This window comes from Rhyacophila brunnea, unplaced genomic scaffold, assembly GCF_057557595.1.
Source record: "Rhyacophila brunnea isolate RB1 unplaced genomic scaffold, BYU_Rbru_1.0 scaffold_11, whole genome shotgun sequence".
Taxonomy (NCBI): Eukaryota; Metazoa; Arthropoda; class Insecta; order Trichoptera; family Rhyacophilidae; genus Rhyacophila; species Rhyacophila brunnea.
This window is the reverse complement of record NW_028232763.1, coordinates 3448488-3465390: the sequence shown is the minus strand read 5'-3', so window position 1 is coordinate 3465390 and position 16903 is coordinate 3448488. Positions and strand designations below refer to the sequence as shown.

Genomic DNA, 16903 nt, shown 5'->3' with positions numbered 1-16903 from the left:
GACAGTTGATGGTTGTTCGCGGCGCGGAGTGCACGGCAGTAGTTGCTAAAACGCATCTCACATGTATCGATCGTGACATTTCGATACAATTCGTTGTAAATAGATAATAAAAGTGTAAATATTAACGGAAATAGCCTTTAAAACTGTGACAAAATGAGGAGGAATATCAAAATCATTCTACTCTTCGCAGCTGTGTGGATATTTGCAGTATTGTGCTTTACTCAACTACCCTCTGGACCCTCAAAGGTTTGTTTTTTTTTATTCACACATCAACGAATTCGTAGTTTTACCAGAAAAACGCCGGAAATTATTGATACATAAACATTTAGGTTTGATAAATGATCCATGTTTATGAGATTTTTATTCATAACTTTGACGCAGGAGCAACTGACGTTTGTATCGTTTGATAAAAGCTCTGTAGAGTGTAGGCACACACCTTCGTCCGTGAAAGCTGTCAAAATTCTAAATCATAATATATTTTTGAAGAATATAATATTTTCATGTAAAGAAAGATCTACTATATCGTAGAAATTTCATATAATATCCTACATTTTCCCTAAAAACCTCCATGATTTATGAGACTTCAAATAATATATTCAAAATCAAGTATTTTTTATACTATTCGAGTGGGGTTTTATATTGACGATTGAGTTTATTTACAGTTTGTGCTATGACGTCACGGCATACTTTAAATTTTGAATATCGAATTATATTTTTCGCGACAGTCATTTGTTTTTTGCTTGTCAAAAATAAACAAATGCAAAACGAACACAAAATAAACATGTTTCAGGCGTCTGTGACGTAGAAGAATTGCTGGCTATAAACAGTAAAATAATATAAATTCATTGAAGACATTAAATTTGCTATTTTGTAGAGGAATTTCGTTGAATAATATCGAAAATTAAATGAAACGCATGCCATCACGTGGTCTGTTTCATAACACGTGCAATTATTCAATCACATATTGTATTGAGAGTGGAATAAAAATTTTATTCGTGCAATAATTTCTTCGCCCCATTTAATACATTGTTTGTCTGATAGATGTAAATGGAAATGCAGTCCGTAAGTACAGTTATTATGAACACATCGGTACTTTCGTGGGTACATTTTACTCGTAAGGTGGAAGTAGATGCCGAAGCAAACGATTTAGACCAGTGTTTTCAGCCGGTGTGGTGTTAGCATGGCCCCCACATCCTGAAGCGACCCCCCAGGCTAGTATATTTGGTGGCCCCCCTACCTATCGCTAATTATAAAGTCAGTGTGACGCTCTAGAGCAGCGTTTTCCAAATTGTACGCGGTAAAATTAATGTGTATATTTAGTGTTTTTTTGTATACTTTAATACATTCATTTGAATTATGGAGGTGTCGAGTATCGATACATTGGTAATTTAAAATTGTATCGTACAGCCACATAATTTTAAATAATAACATTACTGAAGGAAGATAGTTAAAACTTTTTTTTACTCATAAAGCAAATTTATGATGTGTTTTTATCCCGCTTATCTGGTAGACTCGCCACGCCGGGTCCCCAGGCTAGAGCCCTGTCAGCCCCCCCTCCCCCTTGTGGGGGCCATGGGCGTGAGTGTCCTAGTGTTCCAAATTTTCTTAGGGTGAGCATAATAAATAACTCTGTTCAACCAAATCACATCGGAAATTGATATATTCCACCTACGTGAGATATACCTTTGACTATAAATAATAGGACAATGTTATATTATAAATTCTTAAAATTGGACCCTGCTTAGTGTATTCCACGGTCTACCATGTATACCTACCTACTTTCTGATTTTCACTCTTTTTTCTTTATTTATTCTAATACTGCATATATTTCTTAGTTTTTAAGGTCATTTCACTTTGTGAAGTCTTGAATATTCGTAATTTGTAAATTTCAATAAGGCCTTGTTTACACGTGTTTAGTACACAATCACTTTTCTCGGTCATTAGTTCTTTGCTGCCACGTACATCCACCAAAATTTCCATCCATCCAGTGGGTTTTAGGGCATCCCTGTGGACGTTTAGAGTGCCCCTTGGACACCACTGTAAGACGGCATTTGTTCAGCGGTTGTCCACTCGCCGAGCGACATGTCCTACCCATTGCTATTTCATCTGCTTAGCGACCTCTATCACATCACGTACTCTTGCCTGAAATAAATAAACGACATGTGAATTTGCCAGAGGTATAATTCGAACCCACGACATTATAAGCATACATGTAAGCGATACATATAAGCGACATGTTACCGCTCGACCATCGAGGGGATTAAAGTGTGCCGTTTAATAATATCTACCTAATGTCAAAAAAAACACCAAGGTATTTAGAGTTTTAGACTAAGTGTAATAATTAGAGTGATTCCATATAAATTGCCATTATATAATGCTTTACAACACTTGGTGGCGATTCCTGTTTTTCATGTGTTTGAATTATTCGAAGCAACATTTCGACCATGAAATATGATTGACTTGAACTGGAACACAATATATTGTAACACACGTGTAGCTATAACGGCATTATTATGTTGCAAGGGAGCCAAATACACCGAAACAACATTAGTTAGATGAACAATCTCATCAAAAATCGCGTACCTATGCCATACGTAGGTAGATAATAAATAAACCTCAAAATACGCAGCATAGCTTTTGTTTAGAGCCGCAACGCACAAAATATTATTTTGCGACGAATTAGTATTTTAATAGATACCAAATGTAATTAATAAAATTCGCTCTATGTGTAGTTCAAATTCTTTGATTATGATTTTATGTTTGACGTCACTGATTGATCGAAGCCTTAAAAGCGTGTTCCCTAATCCAAATGCCTGAATTATCCCATCCCTATATACATCACTCGGTTTACGATGTACCTATATGTAGGTATATATATATATATATGAGCATTTTCGCCCAAAGATAATTCAGAATACAATATAGTAGGTATATAATATAATATTGATACAGTCATTAACGACTTCATAATATAGTACATTCTTATATAACACCGATAATATATGTAAAGACCTTCTATAATACTTATACCCTGTTTTTTTTTGTCATGTAACGCGGTGGAAAGGCGTTCCGGCACCTTTTTTCACGGTATTTTTCAAAAGCAATTAGACGAAACAATGTTTGCGCAATTAAGAATATATGTTTTATTGCCATGATATTATAATATAACATTAAACAAAATTATATATAATTGTCTTCATATCTACTATATATCAATATTAATAATATAAATCTGAATCATATCATATGAAAAGACGTATCTTGAAAAACTATCGCGTTTGATAATAATTATATGCATTGAATTCTATTACCATTTCTTCAAGTGAATTTGAACGCGAATTTTCGCAAATGAATCTAATTAGAGGTTCGTTGAAGACCAAAACAGTTTCGGCACTATGGTTCATCAAACTCGTCGGACCACCTTTGACACTTTTTGATACAAAATTGGTTGATCGGTGGTTACTCAGTGGAAGATATTCGGCCATTAAGAAAAGGAATCGAGACGATTTTTCAGACGAAAATTGGACTGAACTTGCTGACAGGGCTCTAGCCTGGGAAATCGACCAGATAAGTGAGTTAAACACAAATCACATATTTGCTCTAATCGTAAAAAAAAGATCGCCTGCGGCACTAATTTCCTTCAGGCGTATTAACATTTTAAAATATGTGGTTGTGAAATTGCATTTTTTGGTTAATGTTTGTTGATACACTGAGTACCTTTAATATTACCTCGAACGCCATTTGACTATAGTGATAGGTAGGGGGCCCGACAAAGATCCTGGACTGGGGGCCCGCTTCAGGATGTGGGGGCCATGGAAATCACCCTATATTTTTATTCAAATATATGTTTTTACAACTTTAGTTGTTTATTTTTTTATGGGCTTCGTGGCATCGGAAAAGTTGCTTTAAATGAAATTTGAATAGGTATAATTTTCTTTAGTAGGTAAGAAGTGTGGCAATTAGTGAGTTCCGGCACCTTTATTTTTTTTTACAAAAAGCTCTGCTAATACCCATGTCCCCACATCCTGAAGCGGGCCCCCTACCTATCGCTTAGGTTAAAGTTAAAGGCAGTGTGATTTTATACAGTAGTATTACCCAAGTGGTTTCCACGGAACCCCTGGGTTAAGGGTTTTCTTGTATTTTTAGCAATTTTTAATTAAAACCAGTTGATTATTGAGTTATGAAGCACTGATTGCGACCTCCATTTGTGGTAACCAAGTAACATGCAACCCTTCGCCTTATTGGATAAAAATCCATTTTGTAAGTCCTGTAAAGCCCCCCTTTGTGGGGGCCATGCTTATACCGTCCAAAAACAATAATTGAAACATTATCAGTATTTGTGTTTAATTTTAAGATCACTGTTGAATCTATGATGAAAAGTTTGTATACCATAATATCACACATTGACGATTATAAAACTACAACTCTAAATTTATATATATTCAGAATCGGAAATAATATGCATAAAAAATGATTTTTTAAATCGTTCACGTGCTAGTTAAAATTTCGTATGTGCCACTTCTGGCACGCGTGCCATATTATGTTCGCCAATCATGTTCTATATAGACGTATCTAGTCTAAGTAGACACCTATGATTATCAACATGTAACCACTGGATTCGCGCCAATGTGATTTACCAATTAAGCTACGGGCGTCCTACTTAATTACAACTAGTAGTTCTTACATAACATGTTTATTATATTATTGCGTTAATTTTATTTATCAGTTTTTGTGTTTTAAATCATAGTATCAATTAATTAAGTGTCGTAATTATTAACCGACGCCCGAATCACTCCAAAGTTTAGCTATAACGTACTTGATCTTGCTAATGATTTAATAATTGATTTCTTTTATTTTCAAAGAATAAATCACAAGATTTGAGAATGTAGCATTCTTTATATTGATATCAGTGGCGAGGGGTGGAGGTAGGCCGTTAATATTCGACTTAAAGCATGCACACTCAACTTTGTCAGTCATACTTATTTGTTTTCATTGAACTAAGAAAATAATTTTCAAATGGTGCTGGTTAGTTTTTAAAAATCAATTAAACCCTGCCTAACCAAACCATCATAGTGGAAGTAGGCTGTGCAGATCTGACAAAAATATTGTACAAATTCAGAGTACAAATTTCAGAAGGTGTATGTTGGTTTATTCATATGTATTCATTAAGCCATGCCTGTAAAAACCATAATCGATAAAAATATTCTTCTATCTATAAAATATCCAAAATTATGTATGCCATTAAACCATACTTACATAATTTTAGATATTGTATAGATAATCGAATATTTTTTTACTATTATCTATTATGACTTGGATTAGGCTGGGTTTAATTGAATTAACTAACAAACACTATCTACATACCTAATTGTAGTCAGTTCAATGAAAACATACTTACATTTATTATGACCGACACCCCCCCCCCCCCCTTCGTCACTGTTGAATATACATTTGTATTTGAAAACACATTTGTCATAAAAGGGTACACCGCATATTTATTATCACTTTTGTATAGTAGTGATTAAACATGCTATTGTGTAAGTGACGATATTTTGTGTTATCTACCATTTACTGGCAAATAAATATGGATTAATACAAATGCGTGCAATGAATACGTCGTATTAAATGATATATAGGGAGTGGAATCTGCAACAGCTGGTTTTCCTAGCGATTATCGTTTTCTTCGATACTAATTAGGTAGGTATAATATCTGAGAAAATTTCTCATTCCGCGGGTTAATTGTATTTATTATTATGAAGCAGAAATGACTCCCGGTGCAGTGACGTCACTTTTATTATTGCTTCATACCGGTGGAGTTCGCCCCAAAAAATATTTCTCATTTCAAGTTCGTTATTTTATTGTTGTGGACGAACAGGGCCGTACCTAATTGGTCCAGGTAACTTCAGAAGAATATGCGGGCGCTAAATTTGGTACACAGTTTCAAAAATTAGGTTATTTTCACGTTGAAAAGTGTCGTTCTGAAATTAATGAAGGGCTAGGGATGTGATAGTATTATTAAAATAAATTAGGAGTTATATTTCGTGTTAATCTGCTGTTTGGGTGTTTATTTCTGATGGATTGTCGTCGCTAAGTGCGATGGAATAGATACATATTAATCTACGTGGCGAAGGGACGAGGTAAACTGTGGAGATCCAACAACAATAATGTAGATATACCTACAAAATTTTGTCAGTTTATAAATTGCAGGTGTTTTGGTTAGTTTTTTTAATTTCAATTACACCGTGCCTTAACCAAAACCATAATATGTAGATAACAAATATTCTTCTATCTATACTATAAAATATAAAAAATATGTGTATTTTAATGGCAAAATATTAGATATTATATAGATGAGTGTTCTTTATTTGTTATCTATTAACTATGGCTTGGCTCAGGCAGGGTTTAATTGAATTTTAAACACTAACCAATAAATACCATCTGAAATTTGTATTCTTAGTTCAATGAAAACAAAATAAGACTGACAAAGTTTAGTGTGCACTATTTATGTCGTATCTCCATAGCCTACCTCCACCCTTCGCCGCTAATTTACATGATTCATGACTAGTTAATGGCAAGGAACGTTCCCTAGAAATATATAATTATTAATTGGCACTTACACTACCTCTACATGGTGAAATTTGTAAAAACTTTTAATGACGATCTGTCCATTGGGCCGGGCATGTAATTATTTTAGATGCAACCATTTGAGATTGAATAAAATATTACAAAAGAAAAGAAAAGTTTACCTATCTAGTAATTATTTATAGTGAATGCCCCGTGGGTTCTTCTTTATTTGTTTTTTATTATTATATTATAAAATTCACTCTCTTCCGTCAGTCAATTGAAATTAAATTCGGCGCTGAGTATGAGAAAAAATCTGCATTCTTCACAAAATCAAATTATGCAACGCATCGCTAACAAAATACCCCTCGAGTGGCCTTGCATTGATTTAATATCAGTAATTAATAATATAACCTTTTCCACTGCGAATAATTAATAAATTTAATATTCGTTATTGTTTGGCCGTAAAGAAGCACTTTCACTGAAGTGAGTCATCATTCTATGGAAATGCAATATCGAAGACTTATTCTTAAGATAATTATGATACTATCGACCGACGGTACTTGACGGAATTTGAATTTAAATCCATTAGAATTTATTCTTAAGACTAATTTGATAAACTAGTTTGCTACCTAATTCAAAGCCACAACCAAAAAAAGCATAGCTCTCGATTTGAGAACCAATAACCATACAATGTTAATCCTAAATCGGTTTGAAGGTTCGTAATAAGTGAATTTGTGTATCGTTTTGGCTATATTGTAATTGAAAAACCAATGACACGAATAGTACAAGTGATATAATATAATTTATAAAACGGTTTGGAACAGTTTCCACGTTATCACGTAACTACTGAAGAATGTGTGAAATATGATTCAAACATTTAGCTATTAACTGTATACCTACTTACTAAGTTAAACGCATTAAAACAATAATAACTAACAACATTGAGTGTCTGATATTTTGTATACAAAGACCGCGAAATAACAGTGAAAAAATTATAATATAACCATTGTTGTACTAATGTTAGATTACGATTATACTCTATGGACTCCTCGGTATAAAACGTGAATATTTAGAAAATATTTTGAATATTTTGGCCCGGTGTGTCCTATAAACATAAACACGAAGAAATTTCAATAATTTTGAATAGATCATTTGAGAACAAAACCTCATTTGCGGAATATTGTAAACTGTTAAATTTAAATATTAAATGTAGAATTTTCAATCGCTTGTTTAGCTTTGAAAGAACCAAGTCGATTTACTCAGCGATTATACCGGTGCACTTGTTGTATTTGTTGTATTGCACAATGATTACTATTGTAAAATGTAAAACAAGCAGTGCTAATCATCGACAGAATACTGTCATTTGTACATAATAAATGTAATTATTAGAGATTTTACAAGGTAGTCAACATGGCAAGTCAATGTGTACTATCTTGTGTCAATATTTTACGTCGAATTGTTTCTTTTCAAAACACACAATATAATCGATGACTTAAACTTACTATTTGTTTATCGATTAGCGTAGGTATAATATTATTCGTGTCCTCACAAGAGTTCAATTAATCTTTCCGTTTAAAAAAATATCGTCCTTATACAGTATTTATACACTACCAGTGGCGCACCCAGGATTTAATATTGGGGGGGACCCAAGAAGGAGAATGTAAATTAGTCTCATAGGCTCTTTTTCTTCTTCTCGTTTATCGGTCTTTTGTCTATTACCTACACCATGGTCCCCACATCCTGAAACGGGCCCTCAGTCTAGGATTGGCGGGCCCCCTACTTACCGCTAAGAATAAAGGCAGTGTGAAATACTACATTAACGTTTTTCAAATTGTGTTTTAGTTCAAATTAAGCGTACTTATACAGTGAATTATTGGCGATTTTTAATACATCTACTTTAATAATAGAGCTGTCGAGTATCGACACATAATAATCAAAAAATATATTGCACAAGTAATTGAAAATGTTCATGACTATGAAGTATAATAGCGCCGCAGGCGACTTTTTTTACTATCAAAGCTAATCTATGATGTGTGTTTATTTCACTTATCTGGCCAACCCGACACGCCGGGCCCCCCACAGCCCGGACCCCCAGGCTATAGCCCTGTCAGCCCTCCCCAGCCATCCCAGTCAGCCAACCGAGAATTTTTTGACAGTTCCATTAGGGATTGGGTTTCTAAAAAACCTGACATTAGTGTTGTGTTAGAAATTAAAATCTAAGAAATTTTTTTAAAAGGGGTGCTGGAGAATTACAAATCATTTTTGCCGTGTTTTTATTTGTGTAAGCCCAAAGGTATAGTTTATTGGCTTTCAATGCTTAAAATCATTCTGATAATTTTCATGTTTGGGGGGTGCCAGGGCCCCTTGGCCCACCCCCTGGGTGCGCCACTGTACACTACCATTATTTTCTCTGTGCTATAGATTGATTCTACTATACAATAACTAAATATTATTTAGTTTCAATGAGACCGTAAGTATAAAAAGCTTGATAATAATTATTCATTAATCATTACAGTTACCTGACCCTTATAAAACACCGAACGGATCCCACAAAAAAATATTTCGTATTCCATAGTGTCCCTTGTTAAAAGTTAAAATGCGTGCATTGAATAATATGCTTATTTAAATGCGAAGGCAATCAATTTAACCAGGTAGGTAAAACTTATTCTTGGAAAACGGTCTATGTATGTACGTATAATGAATGAGTAAACTTTACACAGTGACAGTACCTACATACAGCTCTATGCAGATATATTTTTTCAACGGATTCGTAGCTCATCGATGTTTCTGAAGATAAAGAATTATCTAATCCGTAGGCTGTGATAATGAGCACACTTATGATTAAGATTAAGAGGGAAGTGGATGACACCATTTTAACCCAGTGCCACTGCCATACTTTTAGAGATTGAAAGCATTATTTTATTTTTGGGTTTGATGTACAATTTTATGTATTATTTTATTTTTTGATCTACCAGACCTAGGGGCGGTAGGTTATATGGAAGTATGGTGAAGCAGGCTAGTATGGTGAAACAGTATGGTGAGGCGGGCTGGTAATCAATGTGTGGCAAAATTTGAACGTTAACATTATATTATATGGGTATGTTATAATGACCAAAGTAAATCCTCTGTGATGGCCTGAATTATTTTTATCGCGTCGCTATTTCTCGTAAGTTGGCAGCTATTGTTGGCCTGCTTCATTCAGCTGTATGAGAAAGCCGATTCCTTGCCCCTCTTTTAATTTAATACCTCTATGGACCAGACCAATTCGTCAGCTGAATGCAGAACTATTCTAACTTACATTTGAAATATTGTAAGTGTTTGAACCATCATATTTAATGTATTTATTATTTATATAGACACATTTATGCATCATTATTTTCATCAATTTATGTATACATTTATCTATAAAAATAACAAATTACTGATGTAGGTTGCTTCAAAGAACTTTCTTCTGAAATATTTCAAATGTGAGTTAGGATAGTTCTGCATTCAGCTGACGATATTTTCTTAACGTAATAAGAAGCATACAAAATTGAGTCGCAGGCAGGCCACTATTTCTTATTAATATCAGAATTTACAATAATTAGGAGGAAAATAGGATCATATTATAGATTACTTGGATATTTTTGAGGATGAAATTTTGTTTATTCCACTTTTACATCGACTAATACCACCATAAAATTATTTTAGCCAGGCACTGATAAAACATACTTGCCATATATTACCAAACGTGAAATCAGAAATATACTATATTTTAACGGTTTAAAAAATATGTATATATTTACTACGAAATTAAAATTTTGGTTCTAGTAATAATTAATATTCAGGAGCGCACCTGCGTCCACATCTACGCTGTTGGCAACAACTGTTCTAATCCAAAACTGTTAACTTACTATAACTATAGGTAACTTTACGATATACCTATACAAATTATGACATGTTTAGTTTGGTAGATTTGGTAGCCAGATCAAAAATAATATTCTGTAATTAATTGAAACATGGCCTTGTTTTTAAGTTTTTAACCGACATCCTTGTGTCCTTTTCGATACGAATAACGTGTTGGTTATTGTTAATATTACGTGAATAATTACAATTTCATATTGAGAAGCTGTTTGACGTTTTATCAGTCTCCCAATCATTTCGTCAGTCAGTTTCTCATTGTCACTCATCAACGCCGTGTATCGTCATATTATACCATTTTAACGTTAAAACTTCATGTATTGGGCATAACAAGTATTATAATATGCTTAATTTATCAATAATTTGTGGAGTTTACTATTTGAGTGATTCTATAGTTGTGTTGAAATGTTTGCGGTTTTTGACAGACGCAAGCATTTAACCAACAGTATGAAGTTAGCTACAAATGAATAAAATTATTCGTGATGCAAACTGAATTGCAACTAATTTAAACAATAGGCCACGAATCCTTTTTTCAGCTTCATTTTAATAAATTTGATTTTCATCTAGTAGAGATTTATTTCAAAGATCTAATTATTATGGAGAAGCATCAGATAACTTACGCAATAAAGGTTTATCACGTTATAGTCTAAAGAAGGTCTAGTTAAAATTGTTTCTTTTCTGATGGGCTAGAGATTTTATAATTAGGTAGAGTGGTGTCACATTCTTCTGGCAGTGTAGGTGACTCAATTGTTAGGCATTGGTTTCGTTTCGTTACTTTTAAATGACACTAACACCGTTTCAAAGTGATTTCGAAGTGAATCCGTCCTTACTCTAATATACGGAAAATATAAAGAAAAATGATATACTTATATATTTTTTTATATATGTAAAATGATTTATCTATTTGTGATCATTTGTTCTTTATACAAACTGAATCTCAAATCTATAAAATGGTTCATACCGGTGAAGTTGGTTACATGTAAATTGTACGTAAAACATTTCACCGTGGCACAGTTCGCCGTGAGCTTTCTTATCGAAAAAAAATGAGCGTAGGTATACTATACGGTCTCCAATTTTATTATATTCAATTTTCATAGCTCATTTTGGCAAATTTCATGAATTCAAGAATGAAAACCTAACCTAACAAATAATCCAGTACATCGGCTATTTTTAAATTTTGTTTGCTGCTGGCTTCCTGTAAAGTGTAAATCGACAAGAACCGTGTTTTATTTAGACATGAATTGTGTGTCAGAACTATACGACCCAAAGAGGTTGGGCGGTCTTTACTATACGGCCATATATTTCCGATACAACATTTCACGGTGAAGTGTGATACGGCGAATAGCATACGTACAAGTTTCCGGACACGGGTGAAGTTGTGTCGAAACTTTCGTTATATAAGTCGACAAACAGACTGAAGATGAAGGTTTGGGAACTTCACAGATGGCAGAGCAGATACTGACAGCCGGGTATCTTCACTGTCTTTTGGCTTCCAATGCTGACACTGCGGTGCAGCTGGCAACAGAAAACCACTGAAATATATTCCCAAAAAAACCCCAGACGATAATGATCATTGTAGGTTAGATAGATATAAAGATACCTACATACAACGTGTGTAATATAACCCAATATAATATTGTATCAAGTGAATGTAGAACGTCGCATGTTATTAAAAATAATAGTCTGTGAACTTAAAAGGTGGCGTCAATTTCGCTGAGTGCGGCCCATCCAACATTCTAATAACATACGGGGTGAAATTGCTAGTTTTTATTCAAACGTAGTAAATGTGTTCCAATTTCAAAATTTGCGATTCGCGCGCCAACTGTTATGAAGGGTTGAAATTTAACCGATCGACGAACAGATGCTTTTGACGTTTCCGAGCGAAAGGCGAAGTTTTTCGTCGCAAAGTTTAATTAAAACAATCGTACTTCAGCTGCTACCTGAAACAATTAAGCTCATGGTCATGGAGCAATTAATTATAGCCACCCCACATTGCAAGTAATCCGTGTAACTAATGGTGTTACTACGTATATAATTATGTATATATGACATAATATAATAATTACATATTACAACAGATTATATTGAATCGGATACAAAAAACTGTTTTTTGCTTACGAATTTGATGATTGACTCATTACAACCATTACTGGATTCGCGATGATAATTTACCAAATGATTGTTCAATTAGTACAATTATTGCACAATCCCGTGGACTAGCACTCGTTCGACACCATTATCAAAGCTTAGGTAACATTTGGATGGTAATAGTAATGGCGTATATTATATTTTCATTGGCACTATACAATACGTTGTGGATTTTGGCTATGTTTACCAGATGTTTTTACGAGGAATGGTTGATAACCATTCACTCGAGCCCAAAACTCTAAATTTTCAACTATCAATGACGAGTTATCCAATATTGCATGATATTATCGGTGAACTATGAATTTTTAACCTCTAACAATGTCTTCAGACAATTTTGTTATTTATTACCTACTACTTACGTCCATAAACTAAAATTTTATATTTAAGTACTTAATTAGATTGCATTGTTTATTCTTCTGTATATTATGGGAAACTTCAAATGTTCATATCTCGTGAATTAAATCACATTTTTGCGTTGATAGAGATTTTAGACGAGGAATCTTAAGCAAAATAATTACAAGATAAAAATAACTTTTTATATACAACGTTTTTAAATTTTCTGTTGAATTATTATGTTCAATATGCTCTAACTTGTACTTGATATAAAGTAAATAAAAAACAAACAAACAAGCAAATATAGAATACTGAAATGTCATTTTGACATTTCATTTTGATTTCCATAGTAACGAACGTATATATTAATAATTTAGTTGCTAGGACCACCCGCTTAGCAACCAATAATAGTCTTTTACTTTTTACGGATTTTTCTGAAATAACTTTCCATACAAAACAGAATTAACTGAAAATGAATTCAATTCTGCTTAAAGATGGCTAAAAGTATTAAAAGAATGTATTGGCTCCGTGTTCTGATATATTCTAAAAGTTTCAAATGTCTAGTTAGTCGGGAAGTTAGTTAAAAATCGATTGCAAGATTTGTACTGGACAAACAACCACCGGAAAAACAAGAATACGAGCTAATAAAAACGTTGTAAAAAATCAGCGCTTAGAGCCTGCCGTTTTAGAGCTTTTGCAACCTTTAAGACCCGGACAAACTTTTTGTTTTATAGTATTTATATATATTCATCTAACTAAATAGTATTGACGTAACATGTTAAGGTACTATTTCCCAAATTGTGATACGTGTACTGCTGTCGGTATTTATATGGTAAATTTAAAGGAATACGCAGTTGGGCTTTTTATAGACTTTTATTTCAGGTTAGATTGTCCCAATGAAATCTATATCCAATATCATTTTTGTTTTATAATAATAATATTTATATATTATATATAAATATCATAATAATATTTTTCCGTTTTTTATAGTATTTCTGTGCCTAATAATAAATACTATTTTTGGCGTACTTTACATCCTACATTACAGTGGCTAAGGGTGGAGGTAGGTTATTAAGATCCGCCATAAATAGTGCATATTAAACTTTGTCAGTCATACGTATGTATTTGTTTTCATTGAAATAATAATACAATTTACTGATAGTGTTTGTTAGTTTTTAAAATTCAATTACACCCTGCGAAAACCATAATAGATAATAGTCAAAGAATATTTGTATATCTATAAAATATCTAAAATTATGCCATTAAATCATACATAATTTTGGATATATTATAGATAGAAGAATAGTGTTTATTGATTATAGTTTGCGATAGACAAGGCTTAATGAATGTTAAAAGACTAACTAACACAATCTGTAATATAATTTCAACGAAAATAAATAAGTATGCCGAAAAAAGTCTGCATTCACCTAAACTGTTGTGTTATGGTTTAGGCAGGGTTTAATTGATTTTTAAAAACTAACCAACACCATCTGTAAATTGTAGTTTTGGTTCAATAAAAACAAATGCATATTACTGATATCGTTTTATGTGTCGGACATTAACAGCCTACCTCCACCCTTCGCCACTGCTACATAGTAGGTACGCCAACCAAAATTTCAGTATATTCATACACAGTTATGCTAAAATGCTTTCAAATTTATTGTTATATCTGACTGTGAAAAGAAATTTGTCGATTGGGTTGGGAAGGACTATAGTCTCAAATCCGTTAAAGTGTTTTTTTTTTAATATTCAGTTCTGCAAAATCTACGTTTCTAATGGGATACTAGCATGTTTTAAGTTAGGGAAACACTATGTTAAATTAATGATATTAATTTATTACTGCCATTTTACAGCCGCCTGCCTTTGCGGTGAAATAAAAAAGACGCAGCATGGTCACGATAAAAGAGTCATGAAAACAAAAATGTTTAAATACGACTAGAGACATCAAAAAATGTCGATCGACACAAGCCCGATACTGATATTTTTTCTTTTCATAATAATGATATTATTTCCAAGTAGGTACAGTCACTTAACACATTAATGCGTAGTTGTAGGCATTGTCATTGCTCATTACTCATTATCTGTATAAGTATGCTTGTTATATACCTATAACGTAATCTGAGGTTAAGTCCAAATTATTACCTATTATTACGTACTATTTTATTCTACTTTACCCAATAAAACTTCCTAAGTATTGATCGTTTAACCGTGTAGTTTTTACTACTATTTGATTAAAAGATTGATAACTTAATAATCTATTTATTTTATTCAACGAATAAGATACAAGATTTGAGAATGTAACATTCTATACCTAATATCTCTCTCTCTCTTCTTGGTCGTACACTCATGGCTGAGGATCGTGACAACTTTTAAATTTTGTCATCCTTTGAGCGACCGAGACTTTCCATCCTTCTCGATCTTCCGCTACTTGCAGGGCACAATGAATGGTGCCCCCATTCAGCTCTTTCACTTGGTCGCTCCAGCGCGCAGACGCTCTTCCTCTGCTTCGCCTTCCCTGGAGGCCACCCAAAACCACCAGTCTCTCCAGGTTGTCCGGTCCGCACTGGACAATAACGTCCGAAAAACTGCAGAATTCGTCTCAGACATATTGTTAAGAGCCGTTCCTTTATTTGCAGTCTCTGGATGATTGACTGGTTCGTCCTGTGCTCCGTCCAAGAAATACGAAGCATTCGGCGCCAACACCACATATTGAATATACCTAATAATAAACATAATTTGAAAAAAAACACCAGATTACAAAAAGGGTTTGTTTTTAATTGGCAAATCATTACGCGTAATTGATAGAATCAAGTTTAGCTATTGTATGAGAAGGATACTATCTACATCTCATGAAGATATATGTAATAGGCTCAAAATTTGAAATTTAAACCGTTATAACGTGATTACTTTTGTAACGCATGCGCGGCGTTACGATCTAATCATTATATTATTATTAAAGTAACTTCTTCAAACAATAATAGCGTTTTACACGGTTGAGTTCGTTTAAAGCTTTAAATTGGTTTATTGCTCCGATTGCCAAAAATATCATTTATTTTAAAGCCACCTGCTGAAGTTAAATGTCCCGTGTAAATATTCCAATGCTTGCTTTTTATATCGGAAGTAATAATTTGTTGTTAAAAATACACTAGGTATCACCGGGTAATGTGATCGTATTTCTTTATCTGATGTATTTTATTTACATATTATTTCATTTCGAAATCCTATTCAGGATTTTTTTTTTTTTGGGATAATAACACTCATAATCATTGTAACATCAATTGAGCCCTTGCCCGGAATAACGTTGTATCCAACAATATTCTAGTTTTGAGAAAAATGGAAAAAATTAAACCAGCTATGTTTTGTTACATTTTATATTTTAAATACAATAAACATACAATTATTAAGAGTTTTAAATGTTAAGTGGTGAAGAAAGGCAATTAAATTTGGAGTTATTACAAAAAAATATAGTAAATTAGTGGAAAAATGTTGTATATGAAAATTTCACATACAACATTATTCCGCAAAATGTATTTTATTCATTCTGCTTCACTCAATATTGTCTTAAAAAAGGCAGCATGCTCATCTAACATGAATTCACACATGTCATTGAGGTCTTTGAGCTTAGAATTATCTTCGTCTGCTTTCTGAACATAGCGTCCGACATTCGACTCTCAATACATGAGACGAGATGATGACTTTATCCATTGTGATTCAGTAACCTGAATGATAATTGAATAGTTGTCTTGATATTAAAATCGAGAACACATCCCGGATAAAAAAAAAAAATTGGCACAAACGCGACCTTGCAAAATAGAACTAGGAACGATTAAAAAAAATTGAAACGGTATTAGATTAAGTCACAATATATAGAGCATTACAATGCAAACTGTTTTGACGGGTAAATTGCAGGCTTAATAATATTTTTTTCTGGATAAATACTCTTTTCCTACATCCTTCA

General features: G+C 33.2%; 1 protein-coding gene across 1 annotated transcript in view; it reads left to right on the top strand.

The window, feature by feature from the left end:
• The window catches only part of Pgant2 (polypeptide N-acetylgalactosaminyltransferase 2), a 281156-nt gene continuing 264253 nt past the window's right edge, over positions 1 to 16903 (top strand). The window contains exon 1 of the mRNA XM_085958242.1: positions 1 to 246. Coding sequence (XP_085814368.1) covers positions 154 to 246 — 93 coding nt within the window. The 5' untranslated portion in view covers positions 1 to 153. The remainder of the gene's footprint in view (positions 247 to 16903) is intronic.